Source organism: Apostichopus japonicus, chromosome 5 (assembly GCF_037975245.1).
Source record: "Apostichopus japonicus isolate 1M-3 chromosome 5, ASM3797524v1, whole genome shotgun sequence".
Lineage (NCBI taxonomy): Eukaryota > Metazoa > Echinodermata > Holothuroidea > Aspidochirotida > Stichopodidae > Apostichopus > Apostichopus japonicus.
Genome location: NC_092565.1, coordinates 12,721,623 through 12,747,318, shown reverse-complemented (window position 1 = coordinate 12,747,318; position 25,696 = coordinate 12,721,623). Strand labels below are relative to the sequence as shown.

General features: G+C 37.1%; 1 protein-coding gene across 2 annotated transcripts; it reads right to left on the bottom strand.

The window, feature by feature from the left end:
• Window positions 1-15,769: 15,769 nt before the first annotated feature.
• Window positions 15,770-25,651, bottom strand: LOC139967701 (beta-1,4-galactosyltransferase 7-like). Of its 2 annotated transcripts, XM_071971725.1 has the most exons (7): window positions 25,506-25,643; window positions 24,851-24,934; window positions 23,854-24,263; window positions 22,761-22,992; window positions 21,911-21,994; window positions 20,411-20,515; window positions 15,770-19,637 (listed from the first exon to the last, which is right to left on the bottom strand). In XM_071971725.1, the coding sequence occupies exons 3-7, from the start codon at window positions 24,234-24,236 to the stop codon at window positions 19,443-19,445; spliced, it is 999 nt and encodes a 332-aa protein (XP_071827826.1). In that variant the 5' UTR covers window positions 24,237-24,263; window positions 24,851-24,934; window positions 25,506-25,643; the 3' UTR covers window positions 15,770-19,442. The 2 variants fall into 2 exon arrangements, with proteins under 2 accessions (XP_071827826.1, XP_071827825.1); XM_071971724.1 differs by lacking the exon at window positions 24,851-24,934 and having other exon boundaries at window positions 25,506-25,651.
• Between the last annotated feature and the right edge of the window lie 45 nt (window positions 25,652-25,696).

Here is a 25,696-nt window from a genome sequence, read left to right as displayed (position 1 = left end):
GAAGTGTACGAATATCCCATTGCGCTTAACGGGGGTCTTCCTTGTTCTAACGCAGACAGCTACACCTGCAACAACAGTTTGAACGGTGTTGTGTACAGCTTGATAGCAGTGACTGATATAAGAAGGACTACTTGAGGGCGTGATCAAAATGGCGCCTGAAACCGCATCCGCTCAGCAGGTTTTACAATGGCTCTAACAACGGAATAAACATGAACATAATCATTCAATCTCGGTATTAAGGGAAAGCAAGCCAGTGGAACATGACCTCCTAAGATGAGAATTTGATTTGGTCTGACAACTTCAAGTTGATTTTGCGGTTCGTTTGGTTTAATTATAGACTCCATATCCACATGATTGTTACTAATTTTAAAGTAATTACGTATAGAAGGGGTGCTCTGGTGGTTGACTGTATAAGTAAACGCTGGTACCTGCAGCTAGCTGATATATATCCAACGGTCATTAGCCACGAAAAAGTGGATCTCTGTTGTATTTTCCCCCTACAGCGGGAATCTATTCCGACAGTTAATGGTGAGAATTTCAGATAAAATTCTATCATGACAATATTTCTTTCATTTTGAGTGGGTTTAAGGAGGTGGGACTGGTGGTGGTGTGGGGGGGGGGGCAAGGAAGGAATTTGTGTGACTGTTTAATCAAAGGAGATTATTTCAGATTATATATAATGAATGTACAATCCTAACAATCCTTTTTTGTATCATCTTCTCTCCCCTCCATTTTCTTTCCTTTTCTTTTTTTGTGGGGGGGGGGGGAGAGGAGGGGGTATTGCGGAAGTATTTTAAAGCAACACACGTCAACTGAAATTGTTCTCATTACAATCAATGTACACCTGATACTTCTCAGCCTCGTTAGAATTGATCTGTCCTCGCAACAGATCTAGAGAGGGTATTGTACCATAAGACGTGGGCGGGCGGGGGGGGGGGGGTGGGTGTAGTTTGTCTATATCACTTCTTTTGGTATCGTATGGGTAATCTTGAACCATACGGGTACCTCACTATCACAAGCTGACACACGGTGTAGGTTATATATACATATATAATAACACAAAGTCTGATAAAAGCGATATTTGGTGGCGAGAAGGTGAGTTTTTTTTCTGCCTTTGAAACTGCTGCATCTGCCAAGGACCATATACACACCACTTTGTTTTTTAGCTAAGACGATCGTGAAGAAAAGGAGGGCAGGGCATGAGTTCGTGTCGTTGGTTAATTATTTGGCAATCTTTACGAGGCATTTGATCTTTGACCCACCATACGGCAAATCCCAAAACAACTTTGTGGATCAGTCCCTCAGGTTGTTTGACTTCCCTTGCAATACAAACGCCCAATCATCGTAAAATGTGGGATTCTTTCAAGTAAATCAATTTTGTTGTCACACTTCATTTTTGTCACTCTTTGAATTACGATCTGACACTAAACACATTGGCTTAAAGCAACCCAAAGACCACCTAAACCGGCCCATAATTCATTGGGGAGGGGGGGGGGGATTCTTACGGATCAAACCAATAAAAAAATACACACTCACATTATTTATCAAAATATCAATTCCCTGTTGTTGTTCAAGTAGGGTGGGCCATAAGTGTGACACTAATTTTAATACAATCCATAACCCAACTTATAACAAACCTCTAAATGTTATTATACCAGACAAGTTAACATTCAAGGCTTCTCATGCTTAATTCGATACGTCCTCAGTTTTTCTATAGCTTAGGCAATAAATCGAGTTAAATTGAGAAAAAGATTTAAATATTCCTTATTTGAAGGCTTCGAGCATTTGTATATATATGTATATATGTGTATATATATATATGTATATATATATATATATATATATGTATATATTTACAAATATAATATATCTTTACAAATATAATACATAATTACAAAGGTGATTGCGTACTAGAGGATACCATATACTGTAAAATAAAATACAATATACTTTGGTGGTCACCTGGTTTGATCCTTTCATGATTGGGGATGCCAGTCAGATGCCACAGTACCAATAAAAATAAGATGCAACAGTACTTTGCATATCGTCGACCAATCAAAACCCATTTAAGTCGTTTGGTGTTCCTACCCAGGCTCTATCTTGGGTGACGAATTAACGGAAGAAGAAAAAAACTGTACATCAGTTTCCATGGTTACAATCCACTTAGTGTACTGAAGGAGTTGACTGTTCTATTGCTACTTCTTTTTATGTTTTATTATTTTCTTAATTTCTTAGCTCTTCCAGAATTATTTGAGTCTCTAGAGGTCTCTAGAGGTATTGAATTCACATGCAATCCTCATTCTCTCTCTCTCTCTGTGTGGGACGGGGGCGGACTTCTTACCTTTACGGGTCTTTTCTATTCGGTTAATAAAGATTCCCATGTTCTGATAAAACACGTCACCTCTGACATCATAGCTTTTCTCATTGTTTCCAATATACTAGCTTTCAGCTGCTAACATTTCATGTCAATCGTTCTCTGTGGCTTTATTTGACGTTTGGTGTCTAATTCTAATCAAAACCGTCATTTATATCGTTAACTACATTCTAGTCCTGTTTCTCGTCTTCCCAGAGAGAGAGAGAGAGATAAACAAGAAAACAATCCAATCCAGGTGATAAATACACTTCATATTTTTACTGGAACATAGAGTCATTACCTTTTTGATGGGGAATGTGAAAACTTCCTTCGACATTCTTAAGGAGAGGGTGTTCACAGCGTTTCCATTTTTCATGTACACAAAAACTACATCGATATTTTAAATAATATCCACTGTGTCGTGTGAATGCTCCGCTTTGGACGACAACAACCTCCCCCCTTCCCCCTCCGGTTTACTGCTTCATGATAATGGCGGGCATGTTTAACACAGAGACTGTGTGTACACGCCGAGCAGTGGCGGAGCTAGGGGTATTGGTCGGGGGGGGGCGAGAATGGTTTGTAGGGACGCTTTCGACCCTATCTAAAGCTGAAAAGGGCGCCAGCAGTCCATTTGAGTCCGTCGGGGGGGGGGGGCAAACGTCCCACTGACTGCATGGACGCTCCGCCACTGACGCCGAGTCTTGACATTTAATTCAGCAAGTCTTTCGGTTGCAAGAACAGCAAAACTGCAAGGTCTGAAAAAGCAACACAGGTTTTAAGTTTGTGTACAAAAAGGTTTTTACCACTGTTATGGTTGAACCAGGGAGCTCCAAATGGAAGCTTCCTATAATTAACCAAGTAAATGTAGTTTAAAGTTTGTCCAAGATCGATAGTTGTAGGGCCTGGTTAATGGAGTACATTATACGAATGAGGTGTAATACTAAAACATAGATAGCAGAATTGCCTTTACTTTAAGAACTTCCCATAACTGATACTGTGAAAACCAAAAAAAAAAAAAAACCCCAAAAAACACTGACCTTCTTTTAAAGACGAACGAAAGAGAAATTATATTTTGGTCAGGGATGTAGCCTTTTGTTCTATATATAAATACAGTATTCGGCACTCCCTAGAAAATCATTTGATGAAAATGATTGTCATATCAATGGGCAAAAGTTGTCGTTAATTTCCTCAAACTTAATCACCACTCCCCTCCCCCACCTCCCCATCCGTCCCTAGTCTTTCTCTAAAAGCGCACGTATGCATGAAAACATTCCCTTATTAGGTCTGTTTCAGTTCTCTGGTTATTTGGTGGCTCTTTCCGGATAACATTTTTTCCCCATCCTGAAAAACCGTCCTGAAAAGGTAGAGAGAGGCTCTTTAAATGTCTATAGGCGCAACAATACCAGCCAAATTAAACGAGTTAGCGCTCATCGTGTCAAAATGTTGTATACAAAGCGATTTATTAGACGTGCGAACGAGGCAGGTTGAAGTTTACTGTAACAAGCAAGCAACGGAATTTGGTGATAACCATAATTCAACTTGTCTATAACAACGACTGTTTTTGAGTTGTTACTATAGAGAGAGAGAGGAGCATGAAACCCCCACTAACCCACAAATAACACCGATATGTTGTTCCTTCTGAATCGCTATACCAAGATGGGAAAAGGGTTAATAAATTACGGTTATTCCCTACTTAAAATCATAAAAATAACAATATTTCTGTAAATGTGTGACGCATAGCAACAGACAAATTCGATGATAACCTATTTCTACTTTACACTAAAATGTTGATGTTGATTGACTATATTTGGTAGGTCAGGACATCGTTCTCCTTCTTTCAACCTGGTCAATGAATTTTACGATGACTCAATGTGTGACCTGGTTGTACCTCTCTCCAGTCTAGTCATGACGGAACGAGGACGCCCATTTCTTATGAAAGTGTTCAACTTGCCGAACTAGCATACATAGTCTATTTATTTGAAGAACAAGGGGGAAAAACGCGTCTCAGGAATATATATATAGGAGGAATAAAGAAGATTTGAATATTCGGTTTTATTGTTTTTACTATTTCCGAATATTGAACGTTTAGTTCACATTAAGGTATTTATGTCGATGTATACACAGAGTAGGTATGTACCTATGAGTATAACATTAACGGGCAACGATGTATATAGCCTATACCTGATAAGATTCATGTTTTTGTATGGGTAACCTAAATAGGGTGGTTCATTGGTGAAAGTTTACCCTGCAGAGGTCCTGTTACTACTGAGTCTTCTGCCAGTACGACCACATGCATGTGTATGACACGTTTAACATGTAGCTGAACGGGAACCAGCCATGGTAGGGTGACGCAGGGTGACTCCAAGTATAACCGGAAGTCCATATCTGGGAAAAGGGGGTAAAAAGCTGTCAGTGGTCGTGTGTTTATTTGCTTTGTGCACTTGTTTTGTATTCTCGTGAAAAAAAGAATGCCAATTAAGTCCGCAGACGTCATTTGAAAAAAAAAAACACCAGGAGAATTCTACTGTTAAGCGGGTGTTGTTAAGGTTAGTATACATGGTTTTGAACAATGGGGGAAAACAACAATAGGGTCCTCAGTCTTAATGTATACACCCCACCCCCCCCCCCCTCCCCACTTGGGTTTCCTTCATATTCGACCAACGTCCTATTACGATTGCAAGGACCGCTCATTAATAAAGTTAGTTGCCTATAATTTGCGAGTAGGATGGATTCTCCCTAGGATTGATTGATTTGCTGTAACTCTTGCAACACAGCTAATAGACATCTATATTGTACAACTGGACGAATTTGTTCGACTAGATTCGATTAGGCAGTGAGTGTGAGAAGGAAAAGTAATTATTCTGTCGAAAAATAAATGTCACCGCTTGGTCTAATGTCCCTGTCTATCATGATCATAGTAAGTGGATGAATCTGTCTATAGAACAGATGAATACAAACCTCGCATGCAGGTTGTTAAAGACAATGTGCAGAGGGGGCCTATATGAAATAAAGAGGCTAAACCATGCTCGGTTTAAACTATGTTACTATGTCGTGATCTTCTTCTTCGAGGACTAGTCCGGACCATCGAGGACTGGTCTGGACCTTCCGGAATGGCCGGTCTCGGTCTCGACTGCATATGCCTCGGTATTGGTGTCGGGTGTCTACACTCGAGGTCTTGAGGACCATACCTAACCATTGAGTTTGAAATGGCGATCGTATACAGAGGGAATATATAATTGCAAGGCTTCAATAGATTATACTTGATGCATCCTTGAAGGAGAGATCTGCTTAAGGAGCTTAAATCAACTTATCAATTTCTGCTGCGGGCGTAGGCTAGTATTACAATGGTGTAAGAATCGTAAAATGGACTTGCCAATCCTACATGAAGGAGATGTTTACATGATCTCTGGTTTATGATATGCAAGGTATACTGTGCCTTCCGATGAAGGAATTTCTAGTAATATGTGGTTACCATGGCAACTGTTGTCAAAGGTCAGAGAGTCAAAGGTTACATGAATAACATAACATCAGTGCAATTTGTTGTAAAAAAAAATCGTTCTAACCACTTGACCGATATTCTTCAACCTAGGTAGATAGGTATCCTATGATAGGAACTTTTGTTTTGCTGGGTTTTAGAATGAAAGGTCAAAGGTTAAATTAAGTGAAAAGTGTAAAAATAGAACTGACTTACAACCTTCAAATGTGCCCTGTGATAAGGGCCTATGCCATGAGGGACCTTCAGAATGAATGGTCAGAGGTCAATGTGGAATGAAGCGAAAAGTTACTTTTGTCAAACTGGTATATGGATACTATATATTGATTTCGAAAAACGTATTGTTTTGGTGGAGGTCAAAGGTTATATGAGGTTAGCAAAGATCAACTACACAATAACCTTAGACCAATCACAAGCGTTGTTTGTGGAAGCCCTAAATTGAAAAAATTCGGTGGTTTTAGTGGAGATTGAATTGATCAACTAAGTTCATTATCGAACAAAATTGGAAAACCCTGGAAGCATGCATGATGGCTCAAGAAGGAAAAGTTGGATGATTCTCATTCTTATTATAAGCATGCCTCATTATGAATAGAAATGCTTAATTGTGTAAAGTGGGGGTCAGAGGTCATTTAAGGAGTCACAAATTAGAAAGCATTGTATCTCAAAAAGGGAATCTTCAGTTATATTCATATGACTCGTATAAAACGCAACGAACTTCGCTATCGGAACCTCAATGCATTTTGGCATTTCTATAGATTTCACAAGTACTCACAAGTAAAATACATGGCCTGAGCGAATAATGATTACTTTGGATCGGGCTTGTGTATATTAGTATTCAAGTTTAAATCTTGAGTGAAGAATACGACTATTTTTACTGCATTTTCACCCGTGTACAATTTCAAATGTGGACACGAGTATTCTGCGCGTATTTAGTACCTTGCGAGTATAAACGTGTTTGCCGGATTCGGTGAGTCAGAATCGAACTGGGATAGTCTCGGTTTCGACTCGGGCTCGGATCCGAAGAATTTGATGTCGGTTTTGGTTTTGAACCTGAAATGACTCGGTCTTCGAGTCGGACGCTATGGACTGCTGATTTGTTGTCAATCGTGAATTAAAAAGGATGACTTGTATCGCTAAGTTGAGTTTGATATAGTAATTTCCTTCCTCAATTGGCTGTGAGATATTACCAACTGTCAATTACTTAGTCATTATATCGCAGCTAAGAGCTCATGCATATGTATATTATATGATAATGGTATCCTCTGTCGCATAAGTCGGAGCCAAAGAAATCAAATCAAAACGATCTGCTGGTTAGACGTGATTTTTTTTATACAGCGGAGAACCTTGCGTGCGTATTATCATACACACAATCTGTTTTTCATACAAAAACTTCTTTTCCGTTTTGCTAATTTCTTTTCCTTTTAGCGAAACATAATTATGTTTCATTCACCCTTTTCTGCGTTTTCCATATCACCAAGCACCTCCTTCATTTTTTTCCCTTTACCTTACTACCCACTATTTTTACTCACGACTTTTTTTTCTTTTCTAAATGAAGGTGTCGGTTAACAAAAAGCTTCCCCTCTTTCCATCTGCACGTGATTAAGGCCTTGTTAAAATCACTTAGTATCGTCAAAATGAGGATATTACAATTGACAAGTTTGAAAATTAATTAAGTGTTTAATAAGGAAGGTAGTGTTAGTGATTATGGTCAAACGATACAGAATCCAAAATGGCGCACTAGCAAAGTGCAGGTCGAAAAAAGGTTCTCACATGCAGATGAAGTAGAACCATACTTTGAAACAAAGGCCTCGACCCCTTCACTTCGCACCTCCGCAATACCAGTGGTGGGAGACAGGGTATCGGATAGGGTCAGATGGGGTAGGAAGGAGGGTCGAATGGTAAAAGATAACGGCAAGTTGTTTTCGCATGGTTTAGCGTATAAGATAACTGAATGGGTGTTACCGTTAGCAGGTACACAGATGAGGTAAGATTTCATTTGCCTGACTGTAGGTATTATTTGCGGAAGGTGTCCTTTCCGTGTAGTCAATACAAAGAACACAATTAAAATATTCTCTCGCTAAAAATAGGGATTATCGGTTAAATTTTGACCATTAACCAGTTATCCTCGTTATTTATTTGGACCGTTAACCGGTTATCGAAAACCCAAAGTTTGGCCCCGTTTTGATTTTTGATTTCTGAGGGGAGGGGGAGTGGCAGGGGGAGGTGGAGGTGGAGGGGCAGGGGAGAGGGGGAGGGGAGGCGTCATTGATTGTGCAGATTACTATGCCGACTCTGTAAAGAGCATGTATTGCACTCCAACTGTAGACGATATTACCTTTGTGATGGCAAATCTTGCTGTCAGCCACCGACAATATATGAAAGGGACCCTTTTATACTAACGAGAGACGGTCAAAATGTTTATTTTTGTGCACCACATTTCGTATAAACTGCTCTTATATCTCCTATATGTAGGTAACGTATATATGACGGGGAAATCCCCTTCAAAGTATTACGATCAAAGTTTTACCCTTTTTTTTCATCATATTGACAACTATAAATTTCGAGCTCAGTAATTTATCAAATTAACCGGACAATCTAGTTAATCCTTTCTACGAAATGAGCGTGAATTTAAACAGCTCCATGATTTGTTGATTCTATAATCTACGCACTTTACACGGAAATGTCAAAAACTGTAACGGTTTCATTCCGTTTCTCATTAAGGGGTTGACGAGTAGTCAAAAGAAGGAAGTTATTGATAGAAGTAACTGCGGAACATTTTATTATCAACTCGTAACTCAAGGGACTCTTTTGTTGTCAAGCTGATTAAATGGGACGGTTGGATATAAACAAATGATTTGACAACCATGTAGCTGACTAACAGACATGGAATATAGATATACAATCTCTGCAGATAAAATATAACTGATTAAGATTGGGATGTATTATATTATATATGTATATATATATATATATATATATATATATATATATATATATATATATATATATAAATTAGACCATTGGGATACACAGCATACAAAAAAAAACTTATGGCAACATTGTCAATTTAATGTAATTTCAGGCCATTGTTAGGACTCCAGTATGGGTGACATTTATAATAATTCCTTTGCAAAATACAAATACCAAGGAATATAAATAAATAATTAATTACACATAAACACACTAAGGGCGACATATTGATGTCGCCCTAAGTGAAGTTAACTCTTTCAGAAAACTTAGGGCTACATCGCATCAAGTAAAACTTAGGGCAAAATTGGAATTCTTCTTTTCAAAAATGCTTAATTTAATATAATTACATCTGTATACTTTTACAGAAATGTCTTTTTTCAATTCGCGCCCGTCTACCAATGATTTCTTCAAATTTAGGCAAATATGATCATATAATGTGTTACTACGTCATGTTCGCGCAAGCTACATTCGTGCAAATTTCATTGATGATATCTTAGCGTATCCTGACATGACATTTAATTTCAAGTTCATACCTACTTCATACGAGAAATGACGGCGACTCAGATATGTCCTAACGACCAATTTCAATAATTTAGGGTAGGTATATATATGACAAAATGCCCTAATTTCACATTCAAACCCCTCTCAAACCTACAAGGACGGGCACAGACTCTAAAACTACTGCAGTGGTAGTCCAGGATGTCTGCTTTGTTAATCATGAAAACAACTCATATCATAACCTTCTTAAAAGTAACAGTGAAGACAGTAGGCCACCCCCTAAATGTGACCATTTAGTGTTAGTATATAAGTAGAACAACGACTTGTAAGAGGCGCAATCAATATCATATTAACAAATCAAGTTTCCTTAAAGAAACAAATGCCAACAATATGTCTTACTATATAGTTTGCACTCTGCTCTATTTTACTAATTACCAAAATGGCGACAAGCTCTTTCTCAATGTAATTAATATTTGAAAATTTCGAGTTTTGCAGATCATGAAAATACACACTCCTCCCATACCCATTAAACAAGATTCAAAGAATTTTACAGAGGATATAGAATACTAGTATAGCATTTTAATAAATTAAAACGTGGGCGCATGCGTGCCTCTACGGGGCAAGAGCGCTTCCATTTAAGATATTTTCACTGAAAGAAGACTACTAAAAGAGACGTCACCTATACCTAAACATTACAGAAAAATAGATACATTCATTATATATTACCATTATAAACATTTGCTCATTCAAATGGGGGGGGGGGGGGGGGTATTGAAAAGGACCCCAAATAGCGATGGCTCTTTGGATGGATGCCCGAAGTGACCTCAATGATTAAAAAAAAAAACAAGCCACGATTCCTTTCAAGTGAAGTCTCAAATATTACTATATACATACGACCATCAGCAAAGTTTGCTTCAGCTATGTTCAAATATTGAAATCTCAAATAACCGATTTACAGAAGGTAAATCCACGAACATACATATTTTTTGTAGTTGGAGATATAAATAGAGAACGTATAAATGTGATCGAAATGAATGGGTTTTAAACATTAGGTGAAGTTTTGCATCTATCCACAGTCGAATTCTATGCTAGATGCATGTACATTCAAGATGATTGCTACTACGCTAATAAATTACATCCGATTTCCACCTCAGATCACAATATTTTACTGGGCATACCAAAGTATAGGCTACTGAAAAAAACGCCCTGTTTTAAAACAAAAACGCAAAATGGAAGAGATCTTTGCAGAGGAATTATTAATCAAATGAAGGAAATTATTGAAATTACGGACTGGGATGTCTTCAGAAAAAGTTGTGACAATATAAATAATCTTAATGATGTGATATCAGGATATCTTGGCTTTCAAAGCGACACATGACTGTGTACCCATTTAAACGACAGGAACCAGCAGAAATCAACAAACAGGGCACCAAACAACGAACCGACTGATTCGCTCTCAACCCCAGTCCCCTTATATGGTTATAATTCCACAGTGCAAATCTACAATATACAAATGTACGTATGGACTGATTAGTTGTCCCGTCCAGGAAGGTTAAGGTTGTAGCAGGCTTGCTCATCGCACATTAGACAAACACCCTATTGAGAGTTACGGATATCGAGGGCGCTGCTCACTTATTATAACCAGAGCCTTATATACAGATAAGGCTCTGATTACAACTAACCAATGTCGTTTCTACGGGTCTATTACTCACTCTGTGGTGCAATTGAGAAATAATAGTTGTTTACAGAATCCATCTTACATGATGATTTTAATACAATCAATAGTTCAGAATTCACGTGTTTTAGAAAAGGGCCAAAAGTGAGCAGAAACATGGATGTTCGATTCCAAGACACTGCCCATTAAATTACTGGCATTAAAAAGTACAATTTTATTTTTCATTGAAGTATAGTTAAATTTCCCTTAAAATTTATAAATCAAATCATTTTTGGGTTGTAATTGTTGGATATTCTGAGAGTCTGATCAAACCATGTAATATTCACAATAGATACCCCACCCTCTCCCACCCCCAATCTAACTACTCGATCTATGCGGTTTAAAAACCATTTATAGTCTAACAGAAATTTGTGTTACAAACTTTAATAAAATTCTTTACCTTGTCATGTTCAACTTGTCTTTGTTTTGTTTTATTGCCTATTTAAATCATTCCTGTTGCGATTTGGTAGACTTCAGTAGCTGATTAATATATCTTATGTTTTCATTGCTCGAGTATAGCATACCCTACGATTTGATTAAGGTAATTTCAAAACTAAACTGAACGCATCTTGTGTATATGGACACATATTCATTACAATAAGCTTGAATCCACAATAAACAGTTGCAGGCCACAACACGCCGAGGACGTTACTCTTCTACATCAAAGATAAACTTAAGCAAGTATAAACATGACATCACCAGAGACACTATGTAGTGATTGAGTTATCGTTATTTTGACCAAGTTTAATTTTGCTATATCAGGTGTTTGTTTAACGAATAAATTGTCAAATTATGTAAGATAAAATTTAGTAAGCGTTCATTTACACTATGAACACCTGAAAATATGAACATCATTTAGGCAAAAGAAAACGAAAAGGTTTGCTTCCTTCTGGGACTTTATGTAAAATCACATTAAAAATTGTTTTTATTGTGAACGAACGTGCGGAATGTCACCTAAACATCATTGTAAAGCAAACCACGGTTACATAAACCTATGTTAATTGTATTTGAGGAAAGAAACGGCTGAACTTTGGAATTATCTTTGCAAGTTCGCATTTATCATATATCATAGTAAAAAGAAATTCTTACAGAAAGATCCATTTTACCCACACCTTCAATTTTAGTAACAAAAGATATAGGCTACACTTTCAAAGTTATTTTCCTAACACGGCGTACAGTATTTAAAGACTATATCTAGTACATGAATCAGAGCTGAATATTTTTATAACGGAATATTTTTGGTATAGAAAACAAAATACACTTTATCTACCTTATTGATATATGACGTAAATGCAGATGTGGGTGGGGAAACGGACCGTCTGGGGGGGGGGGGGAGGGGTTTCCTAATACCATGAACGCCCATGTATTCGACAAGGTTTAACTTGACTACCTGGCTGTTTTAACTGTTATGTCACTGTCAGCTAGGTACAGTTTTCAATAGGGCTAAAAATCAAAGTAGCCTACTGTAGGAGAAAATCGATCAAGGATGTCAGAATGCAGGTAAAGACAAGGATGGTTTAAGACAGCCACATTTATAACAAATGTCACCTGGAAGATTAGTCACATCAGAGGTTACCTGAGTATTGTGTGTTGTCACGATAGACACTCCAGGTAACAGATATTAGCGATCCTTCACTTATAGCCTCACAAAGAAAATCAATACGAATGACTATAACAACTTATTCACCAATCAATGATAACTCCGTTGTTTGTAACTTTTAAATAATTGACAATAAGAATTAGGTAGTAAGTTTATTGACCTACTGTATCTGTTTTTTTTTCGTAAGACAGTTGTATTTTCTCTTTCCGTGCAATCTACTGTAGGCTAGTCAGTTCACAGATAGGCCTAGTACAATTTGTCATTTTATGTTGGCCTGGCCCATTTCTTCAACAGAGACATTTTAATCGCTGGATAAAATGAGCATGTCACTGCCACCTCCGCGTTCCATGTAACTCTCAAAAGTTTCAGAAGGAAATGCAGAAGCTTCGAATTTTCAAGCAATGTCTATTTGATGCCGTACAGTTTGGTTGACTAAAGTTCCCTGTACAGGAGTCTTAGCTATAGTCTTTATACATCAGCCGAAGTACTCTGAGGACTGTCTTAAGTTATGTACAGGTTTGTGATGCTGAACTATTTTCTCTTATTTGGAAGAAATCCCTGTGTGAATTTTGCCTCTGTGAACCTTATTTTTTAATGTTGAGAAGTGACTTTACGGTATCCATTACAAAACATTCACGTAAGCGAGCTTGCAGAAATTGTGCAGTTGAAGAGACTATGTGTCTAAGCTTCACGATAAAGATGTAATGATTACCTTAACTGTGAGGACGACTGAACAATTTAAATTTATTTTTGAAAAAAAATACCAATAATCTATTGATTTCATAAACGAACAGATAGACATATCTCTCTCTTTGCGTTATTCTGACTCATTGACTATTTCGCCTATAACATCAACTCACACGAGTTAGGACACATAACCTATATACGGTCTTGTGGAAATCATTAACGACAGATTTGATCTCATCTAACACTTACTATTAGGTCAGTTGCTTATCAGTTCATAACTTTATATATAAGAAACAACAGAAAACGATATTTATTACTTAAGATAAAGATGTAAAATTATTTCTACCATCCAATTTTTTCAAATCAGTTTTCGATATACTGAAAAGTGTCAAGACAACTACGTCGATAAAATCACGAAATTACTCGAATGAGCAAAAGTCAAAAATAAAAATGTCACTGCCCATAGCAACGAAAATGGAAGATATGCACTTGAGCAGTCCACAGCTCTCGATGAAGAGAGGAACAATGTACGGGACACTACCCCAGGACTCACTGGTCGGGCTCTCGCCTCGTGAAAAGCGACGAGTCTCGGGAGGACACGTGCCCGCTATCGTACAATCACCTTCTCCACAACGCAGAAGGGTATCTAGTTTTACATGCCGGGGGAACCAACAAGATAGTACCGGTGACCGGTTGTTAAGTCGAAGTCGCTCCGAGGATCCAGCACCTTCCTATATGCAAGGGACTCAATCTACGAGAAGGAAAACGGTCGGATTGCGTCATAACATGCCAATGGACGAGACAGACGGCGCTCCAAGGGAACCTTTGGAAGTGAAATCGTACGGTCCTCCGATGTTTCTGCCTCCACTGTACAGTCAGAAGAAGCCGCAACTTCAGCTAATCGATTACAGTAAGCCCGGCAAGTCGGTGGCGGAGGACAGAGAAGCGGTTGTTTGGGAGAAGGAACAGATACGAAAATGTCGATACGTTCGACGGAGGGGGAGCATAGTTGACCCTACCCCAGATGTAGATCTCCGGACCTCACTTGACCGTGTCGCTTCCAACAGTAGCAAATAAGAGTTGATTTGGTGATCGGCGATGTTACTAATATTTTATATGACTTTGTGCGATCATCGATTTTGGGAGTAAAAATGAGAGAAATTACGGAATATGGATTATATTAGCCTAGTCATGCTGATATCCATGCATGTTAAATACTATATATGTGTTCATTAATACCAGTGTTCATTTCTGTTAGACTATTAATTTATTTACATTTAACAATTGTCATTTCACATTTCATCCGTTTCATGGTTAATGCAGCAGCAATCTTACACAGTGATTATGGCCGGGATAATCACTGAAAAACGTACACTATGGATCAAGTGTTGTGGAGTGCACTCATTTATCTGTCGATATTTCAATTTATAATGATATACGGTACTGTACGGCTGGCCATATACATCGGGCTTTTTGCCCCTTTGAAGAAATAATGCCTATGATCAGTTGATACAAAGTCATTTCCTTCACATTCTAACTGCTGACGTAACCAGAGGAGCCACCAGGCTTTGTGATTCCTTGCCATGTTTTATATGATAAGATGTAATTAATGTAACACTGACAAGCACAAATGTTTTAACACTCAAGTGACAGTTCACCTTTACACAAACACAATAGGATTCTTCTTCCCACTAAGGTGGATCCACATTTCAAGTGTGAAGTAAAAGGACACTCAAAGCTTGGCGTATGAAGTTATTATGTTTACTAGGCTTACAGACTTTGTACACTGTTGACCACCGACGACCATTAACGACAATAGGGTTTATGTAGTTACTATGGTGGTTCCACATTTGAAGTGTGAAGTTTATCCAAGCGCTGCTTTTGGAGGTGCCATGTTTGTACTAGGTTCACAGATGTTGACCTCAAATATGAAAAAGACCTTTTGCATTCACTAAGTTAAATTCAAATGCCAAGTATCAAGTTTATCCAACCATTGCTGTTATCAAATATACAACATTTACAGACTTTGGCCTCAGGTGACTCACTTGATCGTTGACTTTTGCCCCCCCCCCCCAAAAAAAAAATAACTAACATGAATGTGGTCAAACATACTACTAAGTATAAAGTTAATCCCAGTTTTACTTTATTTTCAAGTGTTTCATTATTTGGACCTCTGGTGACCTGAAATGACCCTTTGACCCTTCTCTGAATAAAAAACAATAAGTTTCTGGTACTCTGTACGATGAATCAACACACCAAGGACAAAATTATTCCATGATTTTCTGGTTTTTTGTTAGCATGGTTAGAACCTTATGATGTCACCTACACTTATGTGCATCGCAAGGATTCCTTTCAACTTCAAACAAAAAAATCTAAAAGTTTGAGAAAAGGACTTAATTAACGCAACAACAATTTAACAATGCTTCAAATAATTTGCAACAGAGACTCACATAATTAAGATTATTGTAATTTATTATGACTATTGGATTTTAATTGCTACATTCATTGTTTACAAAATACAAAGAAAAATAAAATATCGTCTTTTCTTAATAGTACCTCATTTTTCATTTTCACTACACCACAAAAACAAAACTTCTTAAAAGGCCAAGCAACATGGGACCTTTTCAAACTTGCAGCAGATATTTCTCTTCACGTCAGAAACTAAACAAAAATCAGAATTCAAGTTTTGTTTACAGTGCTTTTAATATGGTCATTGTTACAATTTTGTTCACCATTCGTTCGAGAACTCTTTAGTTATGGAATGTTGACAGAGAGATATGTTTTCCTTGGTTCTAAAACACTCCTATATGTTTAGTATTGCGCAGAAGGTTCATTTTTATGGAGCTCCTGCGCTGCTCCATGTGGCGTCATGAGAACATAATAAGTCAATAACTCTATTTGGGATCCTATCTGAGTCAAAGTTAGAAAAATGTTAGATGCTGGGGTTCTTTACAAAAAAAAAATATTATTCTCTAAGTATTGAAATTCAAGTTATCAAGAGACAGCTCTGTGTGTTGCTTGGCCTTCAATAGCATGAAAATGTTTTTGAAAATGGTAGTTAATTCTTAAACATTAATATTTTGAAAGATGTCATAACATTACTTCAATAGATCATTAATGCACAACCAATGTATCTACCTTTGAGGTTTCAGATTTGGCAATATCACATTAGTACCACATGATCATTATTATTATTATTATTGTACAATACAGAGGTCTTATCATTTCTGTGAATGATATCGTAGCATTTAACACATCATTTACCACACAACTGATTAACTTAATGTATAAACCCCACACTACAAATATTAAACCACAAAAATGCTTTAATTGAAGTAGCACGACTCTTCAAGAAAAATGCATTTGTTCAGTAGCTGGAGAAGGAAATATAGGAATCTAATATGGACTGCTTGTATGGTTCCAGCACTACATTAATCATGTAGATTGCTGGTATTCAAACTGAGGGCTTGATACCCTGTTTTTGGTCGGTTGTCCAAGTGATTTGGAGTGTTGTTAAAAATTCAAAAGCAAAAAAGGAAACATTATTTGGGAAAAATTGAAAATGTTTTGGGTATAAAACTTCTTCAAAAGTTGCAAAATATAACACTATGTTGCAACTGAGCACCATTCATCATAGTAAACTTCTCAAAAGTGTGTGTGTCGTGGGAAAGGGGGTGGGGGGGGGAAGGAGGGCAGAAGGCAACACCTTCCCCCCAAATCTAGTAGTTATGTTGATTTAATATTTCAATAAATTCTATAAGCTATCCAGCATTGTGAATATTTTGATTGGCATTTCTGATGAATTTGAGTTCAACACCCAATTTTCCACAACTTCCTCAAGAAAATATCCTTAAGAAATGTTCTTCTTTGTGATGGACATACAGTATGTATACAAAGTGTGTTCCTTTGTTCATCGAAATGCACTTCCTGTAGGATCTATCCTTACAAATTCAGCCTAAGTACTATATACCCTAACAAATTCAGCCTAACTGTGATAACTGGTTGAGGCTGTATAGATAAATAAAGACTTTGGAATTTGTTCTACAGAATTTTAAATGGCTGGTCAGCTTAAATAGAATGTTCTATTCTTAATCCTGCCCAATAATCGATCAGTTATTCATCACAGATTTTTGTCCGAAAGAAATCCGATTTCCACATTCATGACTTCACTCTCAGTTTATATCCAACAGCCAGGCTGTTGGTTATGACAACGAGACACTGCAGTGGAACAAGGAATTTCCTGCCATTTTTGACAACCATCTTCTCTGCACAGGGAGTAGGAAGCTTCCAAAAAGGGAGGGGGACACAACATCAGGGGTGCACAACATCAGAGGGGCACTTTCTCATTCCACAACCACTGATTATGCTATAAACCGATACACACTGGCCATATCACTTAAATATATATGATGTGTTAGTATGCTATCAATACTATTATGGTGCACGTGAATAATTAAAATAAATATTAAAATTAACAAAGGCTTAAGATATCCAAAAGACAGTTCTTCTTCAAAGGGGCACATTTTATTTGCCAGTAGGGCACATTTGCTATTTTGGAAAAAAGTGGGGGGCACGTACCCCCAGCTCCTGTCCCCATGCTTCTGCAGGATTATCCAGAACTTAGTAAAATGCAAGAATAAATTGTATGGCTTAGACTGAACCTATTAAAAGAACCCTGTGTCAAATGTTTTCAAAAAGGACAACTACTTGGATTTATTGACAACCACTCAAAAACCACATGTCTCTATGATACTTCAATAATGTTTTTAACTTCCACTCAGATATTCAGAGGGTTAAGCACACTTTTCAGGCAACTTCTGACCACCACTGAATATCGGCATGATGGTTTACAAACATGGACATATCTGGATTATTTGAGAAAACAACAAAGAATGCAAACAAGAAATGATTCATATCACTGGCTGGTTTACATGATATTACCCCCATTTCTCCATTTAATAATTGGTTCTTTTCTTTATTGTTCTAATTCTGCCTTGCCTTTGCGAAGGGAGTTGCTCCTAACATCCGTGCATCTCCAGTTGTCCCCAAACATCCTCGTACTTAATTATGTATGACGGTGGGCCGTTTAGATTATGTAAATACAATTCAAGCAGAACCATGTTTGACTAAAACAGTGACTCTTTGAAATATGTGATCCTTACTAATACAACATGCAAGATGGAATGTGATTGAATTTCACTTCATAAAACACAAACATAGATACTATAAAATTTGGTGACATGTTTATGAAACATGCATGGCATCTTATTTAACTGAGTTGTAAGCAAAGATAAAAAAAAAATTAAGGTCTCTACCAAATAGTGAAAAAACTTTTATGATTTTATGCCTTACTCAAAGAAATGGGTAAAATGAGTTTTATTATTTATTTCTTTGTTAATGATGATCAAAGTATAACATGCAATCATGCAAGAGCACATGAATAATCACATTTACAGCTTAAGATTAAATGGTGTTTGAATTTTATTCAAACTCTCAAACATTCCTGAAAGTATGCTCATGTTTAGTGTTAATGTGCATTTGTTGCATTATTGACAGTTAAAAATATAATGCTCTGAGTTAAGGATGGATAGCCAATTTGCTACATCAAGAGACTTTTGTTCCTGAAGAGCCCTCATTCAAAACAAAGGTAAGGTCAAAACCACCCTCCTGCCCCTCCCACACTTTATAAAAAGAAGAAAGAAACAGAATGGGATCACATCATGTGTAAAGATTTGAGAACGTTTGAACAATGGCTCAAAAAAGCACTATAAGAGAATAATTTAAATTCAGTCTCCTAGGGCTTGTACATTCTGAGAGGTAAAACAAGTTGAACAACTAACTCTTACAAAGACTTTTCACTGTACTCAGTGGACATAACTCTACTGTAGGCAAGGAGGTGGCATATTCAGCCAAGGCCATCAAAATAATAAACTTCCATAAATAAAGGTAATATTGTTATTGCTTCAATGGGAGGTGTCTCCAAAACGTTAAGAATAAAGCTAAAAAGTAATTCTTCTATAGACAACTTATCTTCCTATGCCTAGTACAACCCCTACACCCCCCCCCCGTCCCCACCCTTGTCCCTGACCCAAGCTGTATTAAATGTTCGTTAGTTGGTTACCGTGGGTCACCTTCCTTTCTTTGGTACTGGTCTAGCAGCTGGATCAGGTGGAGGGTCACACCAAGGTGTGATATTTACATCACATGTTAATACCACATGTATGACGGTACAAGGTGCTCCGTCGATGTCCAGTTCTTGCGTGCTTCTGACATCATACAGTACAGTATCTAGTCCAGTCACCGGGTCACGTTTGAAAGACTCCTGTCAGCAAAAAAAAAGAAAAAAAAAAGGTAAAAACAATTGCAATATTACTGTGTTTGCCATAAACATACTAAAAGGTCTAGATTACCAACTACAATATAAAAAAGTTGAGATGCACACGATGGGTTTGGAAAACTACAATGATATTAGGAATGGTGCAACCCAGGTCTATCGGCCGAAAAAAAGAACATTAATCAATTTATGATGGATTAAAGTTTCAATGAACTTCATTTTACGCATGTAATCTGTATGTTTTCAACCATTGAATAACATAATGTTTATCTACACTCAATTGGTGAACAAAAAACAGACTAGATCTGAATTTTCAAATTGAAAAAAAAAAAAATGTAAATCCTGCAGAACCTGAGGCTTACTTTCCTGTTCACATGAAATGATTAGTTGCTTCATAATGAGTATTTAAATTGTAACCTACTTCTTTTGTTTCAGGTTGACATGCTTTCTCTGTACTAAATGTGGTCAGTTCACCTGCACACATGTGAGCAATGTTTTACTCCAACCACTGCCCCTCCTCTCCTCCATACTGCAGGGCTTCAGTCAAACACTATACATCTACCCAACCACTCTGATTTGCACTTAAAGTTTCAATCACTTTCATAGGTTGACTTTATGACTCAGTTGGGCCATTGTCACATTTAGCCATTTACCTTACTTAGAATAACCCTTTGTTATATTACGCCATTAGCCCTAATTAATTACAACAGATTTATAAAACAAGGTTATATCTTAATTGTAAAAATCCTCTGTTAACCTACCGTTCTTTGACTTCCATATCGTTTGCGGTCTCTTTTCCGTCTAGCTGGATCGTGTATGTGGTAGAAAGATTCATAACCTGTCGTTATTCCCACAGGGCGAGAAATCTGTCATAAAAAGGAAAAATATATTGGGTCCAGTATTTGCAAATGGCAGGATGACTAAATTCCATTAAATGGTCCATGTTTCCGTCAGTCTATGCAACACATATTGTTTGTTTTTGTATATGAATCTTAAACAATGTCATTGGCAGATATGTGTTACAAGAGTCATGCAATTTAGTCTAAAAAATTTTTTTTTTATCCCTTTAACTTCTCATTAACTTCTCATTAATGTTTGACCAATGCAGACTGCATTTTCCTTCTCATATTCTGCAAGTTGCCTGTGTCATGCATTTACATGTTGATATAAATGTCACGTGACTGCATTGGTCTGTAAAAATTCTGTGTTGCAAATAGTAATTGTTTAACACTAACCATAAATCCTAACCCTATCAATCTACTCTCTGTGATCCTCAAAAATGCTTCTTAAAATGTTACATTACTTTTCTTTGTAAGGATAATCACAAATAGAAAGATACTCTCTCAACTGAGCACTGACATAACTTTGCTAACTTTTGACTAAGTTTAATAATACCTTTGAGTGAGTAATCATCTGTAATCGATATACATTCACGTATTCATTACTCAAAATACAACCGTTTCATGTTTTGAACCAAAGATTACCTTCTCCACTGCCAATATGACCATTCAGTTGTAATGGTATCAAAGAGTCTGTGTGTTTTTTTCTCTGTCAACATCCAAGAATTGGTCAGCAGCATATTTACTTGAATCAAGTTTCATGATGGCCATTGTTCACTTTTGGCTAAACTATGGTAAACCAGACATCCCTTATTTTCCCAAGATATTCCCTGCATTTTGTGCAATGTCTCCGGATATCAAATTCTGTCCCTGGATAGCAAGTGTCCCAGAACTAGCCTATCCACAAATTTCTTACAAGGCCCGGAATAAGTTAAAGTTTGGCTTTTTCGCGCATGATGTGGCTTTTACGTAAGATGTAATTGTTTACAAAGTTACAGACATAAATTACGATTTAAGTACATGTTACTGATGTTTAAGTATAGTACATTAAGTATATGTATCAACTCCTGCATGATATCAAAATAAAGGGGTCAGCATTAACAGCATGCCCCCGGATTTCCTGAAAAACAATTCTGTCACCTTTGGTTTAACAGAGCATGTTTATGCAACGGTGGACCATACATCAGGTTAATATGCTCTTTCCACATTTTTCCACTTCAAGGAATCTCATCAAAAGTGGCAGCCAGCTATTGCTTAGTGCATTCCAATAATAGAAACAGTAGAAATAAGATGGCCACCATGCAGAAGAGAAATATTTACAAACCATATTTGATAGATTACATCCATCTGTTCTTGCACTTTGGAGATCCCACTACTCTCTCAAGAAAGATGTCACAATGATATTACTGGTATTTCACTTACCTTTAGCTTTGCCTCTTCCATCCTCATGTAGAGCTCATCATCCTCTCTACCCCAGCCCCAGAAACTATTTGATAAACCATTGACCTATGAGACAGACATAAAAAACAAATACAATTTTAATACTCTGTGTGCAACTCAGAGTTGCATCAAAACAAAATGTTAATGTCTGCTTTACATCCATAGGCGGCAGTATGACGATTACAAACAGTCAGAAAACAAAACAACATTTTTAAAAAACATTCACAAATCAGTTTAATAGTGAGCAGACCATTTGAAATAATTTAAGGTGAACAAAGAGTGCAAAGAACAAGCGTATATTAAATGTTTAACGGTAGTTTCAATGAGGTTTGGGGGACCTAAACTTATTACAATGCTGTGAACGTCCACTTTCAAATAACATATTTGTCTTTAACTCCATTGAATCAGGTGATGAAATTTTGTTCCCACAGGCAGTTCTACTGTACCAGAACTATCGACCACCGTATAATTACAATATATAGTAAGTAGTACTGCCATGAGTATAACTCCATGGTCTCTGTCTCAATCTTTAAACTGAACTACTGAACACAAAAGTTAGGACCAGCTTTTTCCTCAACTCATACAAATCTGTTTGTTAGGCTATAGCAAAACTATGTTCTTGAGAGGGAAGGCAGCTCCATTCCAAAAACTTTGCTTTTTGGACCTAAGACCACTATTGATGACATTAAAATATCTTGTGTTATATGATACCTTTTTTTTACACAAATAGTAGTTTCATGTGGGGGACAGATATTGATAAGAGTGTATATTTACCTTTTTCTCCTGTCATTCTGGGTGTCAAAGTTTAAAAAAATAGGAGGATGTAACTCACCAATTCAAAATGTTGACTTTGCATCAGCAGGATCCCACCTACAAATTTTTTATAGTGATAATTTGGATGAAGCTCGGGCGAGGCCAAATGGTGTGGACCATCTTTGACTACATCGAAGCGGTAGCTCAATTCATTGTTTCTCGGTAGAAGGTCAACATCATGCATGGCAATATAATCACAATCTTTCCTGCTCATGATATAACCGATATTGATGAGAGAAGCCCGATTAAATCTGACAAAAATGAAGACAATTGGGTATGTGGAATCTTAGAGCTACTGTAACGTGACTGTCGAAACACTCATAAACACGCCAACTGTCCTCAGAACCAAGAAAAGGATTCTGTTGCTGATAATATCAACAATTATACATATCCAAATGAAATGTGCGGTATTCATAAGCAAACACACAATCATTAAATTTCTCTGATAGAAAAGAAGACAAGACTAAACCAATTTTACGGTTAGTTTTACATGTATGGATTGGATAACCGAGTTTGATATGGAACAATAAGCCCATCTCAAAAATATGAAGCCTAGATATTACATAGATATGCATGAGCCAATGTAATCTGTGGTATGATAGGAAATATATAATATATACCATTAGATGTCAGACTATAATCTCTTGCTGGCGATCATCAAAGATAATATAAATACTACAGAAGTCTGCTTCTAGTGAACATATAATTTTAATACGATACTTTAAACTCCTGTTATTCATACTCTTAGGATTGTTGACCCCAATTTGCGCCTTCTATCATCTTAGCGACCCTCCAGTGGCCTATGTTGTGGCCTACGAAGTGTTCTACAGGGAGGAGAAGTCTCCCTCCCCTTTGGGAAATGTTTTGTATGATTAAATGCAGGTGCTCTGTTGATAAATGATGTTTATTCTGCAACTTTATCAAGTAATTTATGTTCAAGATTCTTCCACAAACATTGGCACTTTTTTTCCCCCAAATTTTCTGGCTACCCTCTAAACATTCTCGGCAAACCTAAAGAGGATTGCAACTTCCAATTTGAATACCAGGGATTTAATTACATCTCTATACCAGGAGAACAAAATTTTGAATCACTAATTTTTATTTTAACTTACCTATGACTATCCATCTGGTTTATAACAAAAATATGATGTCTAATTTGCTGCCTCGAGAGATATTTGTGCATGTAGGGTACAAATTCCATCAATTCTTCAAATCTATCTCGAAATGGAATCAAAACTCCCAATTTGTGTGGTCCCCAATTCTCATCGTCTACAGTGTCTTTTTCTGATTCTGGAACATTCTTCTGACCTCTGCTTAAAATGTACTCTTGTTCCTTCAGTTGATCCCTCAGTTGCTGAACTTTTGTAGCTAATTGGTCCATTTCAGAATAATCACATTGGCTGTAAGTGGTCAATGTCACCATAGCAACCACGGCTAAACCTATGACAGCGATCAGTATTCTAGTGGCACTGACCTTCATTCGTATTTTAGCCATGTTTGAACCATTGCTGCAGGTATATTACTGAGGAAGAGACAACAAGAATAGACTTTATTATGAAATTATTGCACAGGTCTACTACTCAAGTCTACTCAAAGCATTTATTAATGATGATTGTAACAATAACATACAATACTTGGTAGAATGTTCAAACAAATTGCACAGGTAACTGGCCAGTACAAGCTAACCTGTTTCATTGCAAGAAATGTCAATACAGCTACATGATGAAAAACCATAGTGTTTCTACTATTGAAAACAAGTTTGTAGATTATAAGCACTTGGAAATTCCCAGCAAATTCTGTGAATGAAAATGCATACATTGTCTAAGAAATTGTTGCAATTCACACCAAAACCAGAAATTCTGTGGTTGGCTGGCAACTCAACATATTTTCCAATCTGCATGCTGATTTTGTTCCTTGATAATATTAATTAATTAAAGAACATTTAGATGTTAGATTTTAAACTCTCTCAGAAGTACACAAACTACTAAAGATGCAAATTAATTGAGTTGATGAGCTTGAAATATTTGGTTCTTAGACTTTAAGTGGTCAATGATTCCAAACAAAAACAAATCATAGTTGTGTATGTTGTTTTGTTGGATATATACGTACTGTAGCCAGTGCAAATGGAGTCCAGTACCCTTTGCCCCCTCAGCCAGATGAAGTGAAACCACTACACCTTATTTATCCAGCTTCCTGGTGAATGAAGTAACATGTTTCACTTATTCCTAGCTGAATGGATAGATGTGACCTTTTAAAAGTGACGACTCTGATACTCTGTGTTAAGCCTAAGGCCATCTTTAATTCTTATACTAGCCTAAGCCTAGGCTATCCTTAACCAATTTTGTTTTAACTTTAACAAAGGATATATCGATGTACAAGATAGCAATAGGCCTACTGTACATGTTTTAAGAGACTACTATCTTATTGAAATGGTGACTTTAAACTTAGTGCTTACAAGTCCAACTACAATTAAGAAGGCCTAGGCCTAACTAGTTTATGCTCAGCTAAAGCATAGACAGGCAAGAAAACACTCCCTATCTTACAGAAGTAACCTTATTGGAAACATTGGAACGGAAAGTTCGCTGTGATTTTGACGATATAATTGATGGGATTTCGCATAACCAGTACTAGGTAACACGTACAGGTTCACTTAAGACTACATCAGCGAATAAACGCCACGTACAAACGGGTAGGCTAAGGCTACTTGGAAGTTGGAACTAGACTAGCCTTATTCTAATACAAGCGAGCTATCGTTATTTTTTACCACTGGAACTGGATTCATTAGACCTGGGTATTGCTCGCAAATATAATGCAACTTCAAAGATGTTTAAAACGACGTAACGACGAGAATAATCTTGGTCCTGGTTGCGCATTGAGTGTAAGATGTAACCAAGGTGAACCTCTGTACTGTTCATAAATGTATCATGGATCTGTTGATGAATCTGGTGATGAAAC

Coding starts and splice junctions, on each gene's coding strand:
- LOC139967701 (XM_071971724.1), bottom strand. CDS start 24,236: ATGGCTAAAATACGAATGAAGGTCAGTGCCACTAGAATACTGATCGCT. Junction 22,993..23,853: donor AACCAGATGGATAGTCATAG/GTAAGTTAAAAT, acceptor CATTTTTGTCAG/ATTTAATCGGGCTTCTCTCA. Junction 21,995..22,760: donor AAAGTCAACATTTTGAATTG/GTGAGTTACATC, acceptor TCTGTCTCATAG/GTCAATGGTTTATCAAATAG.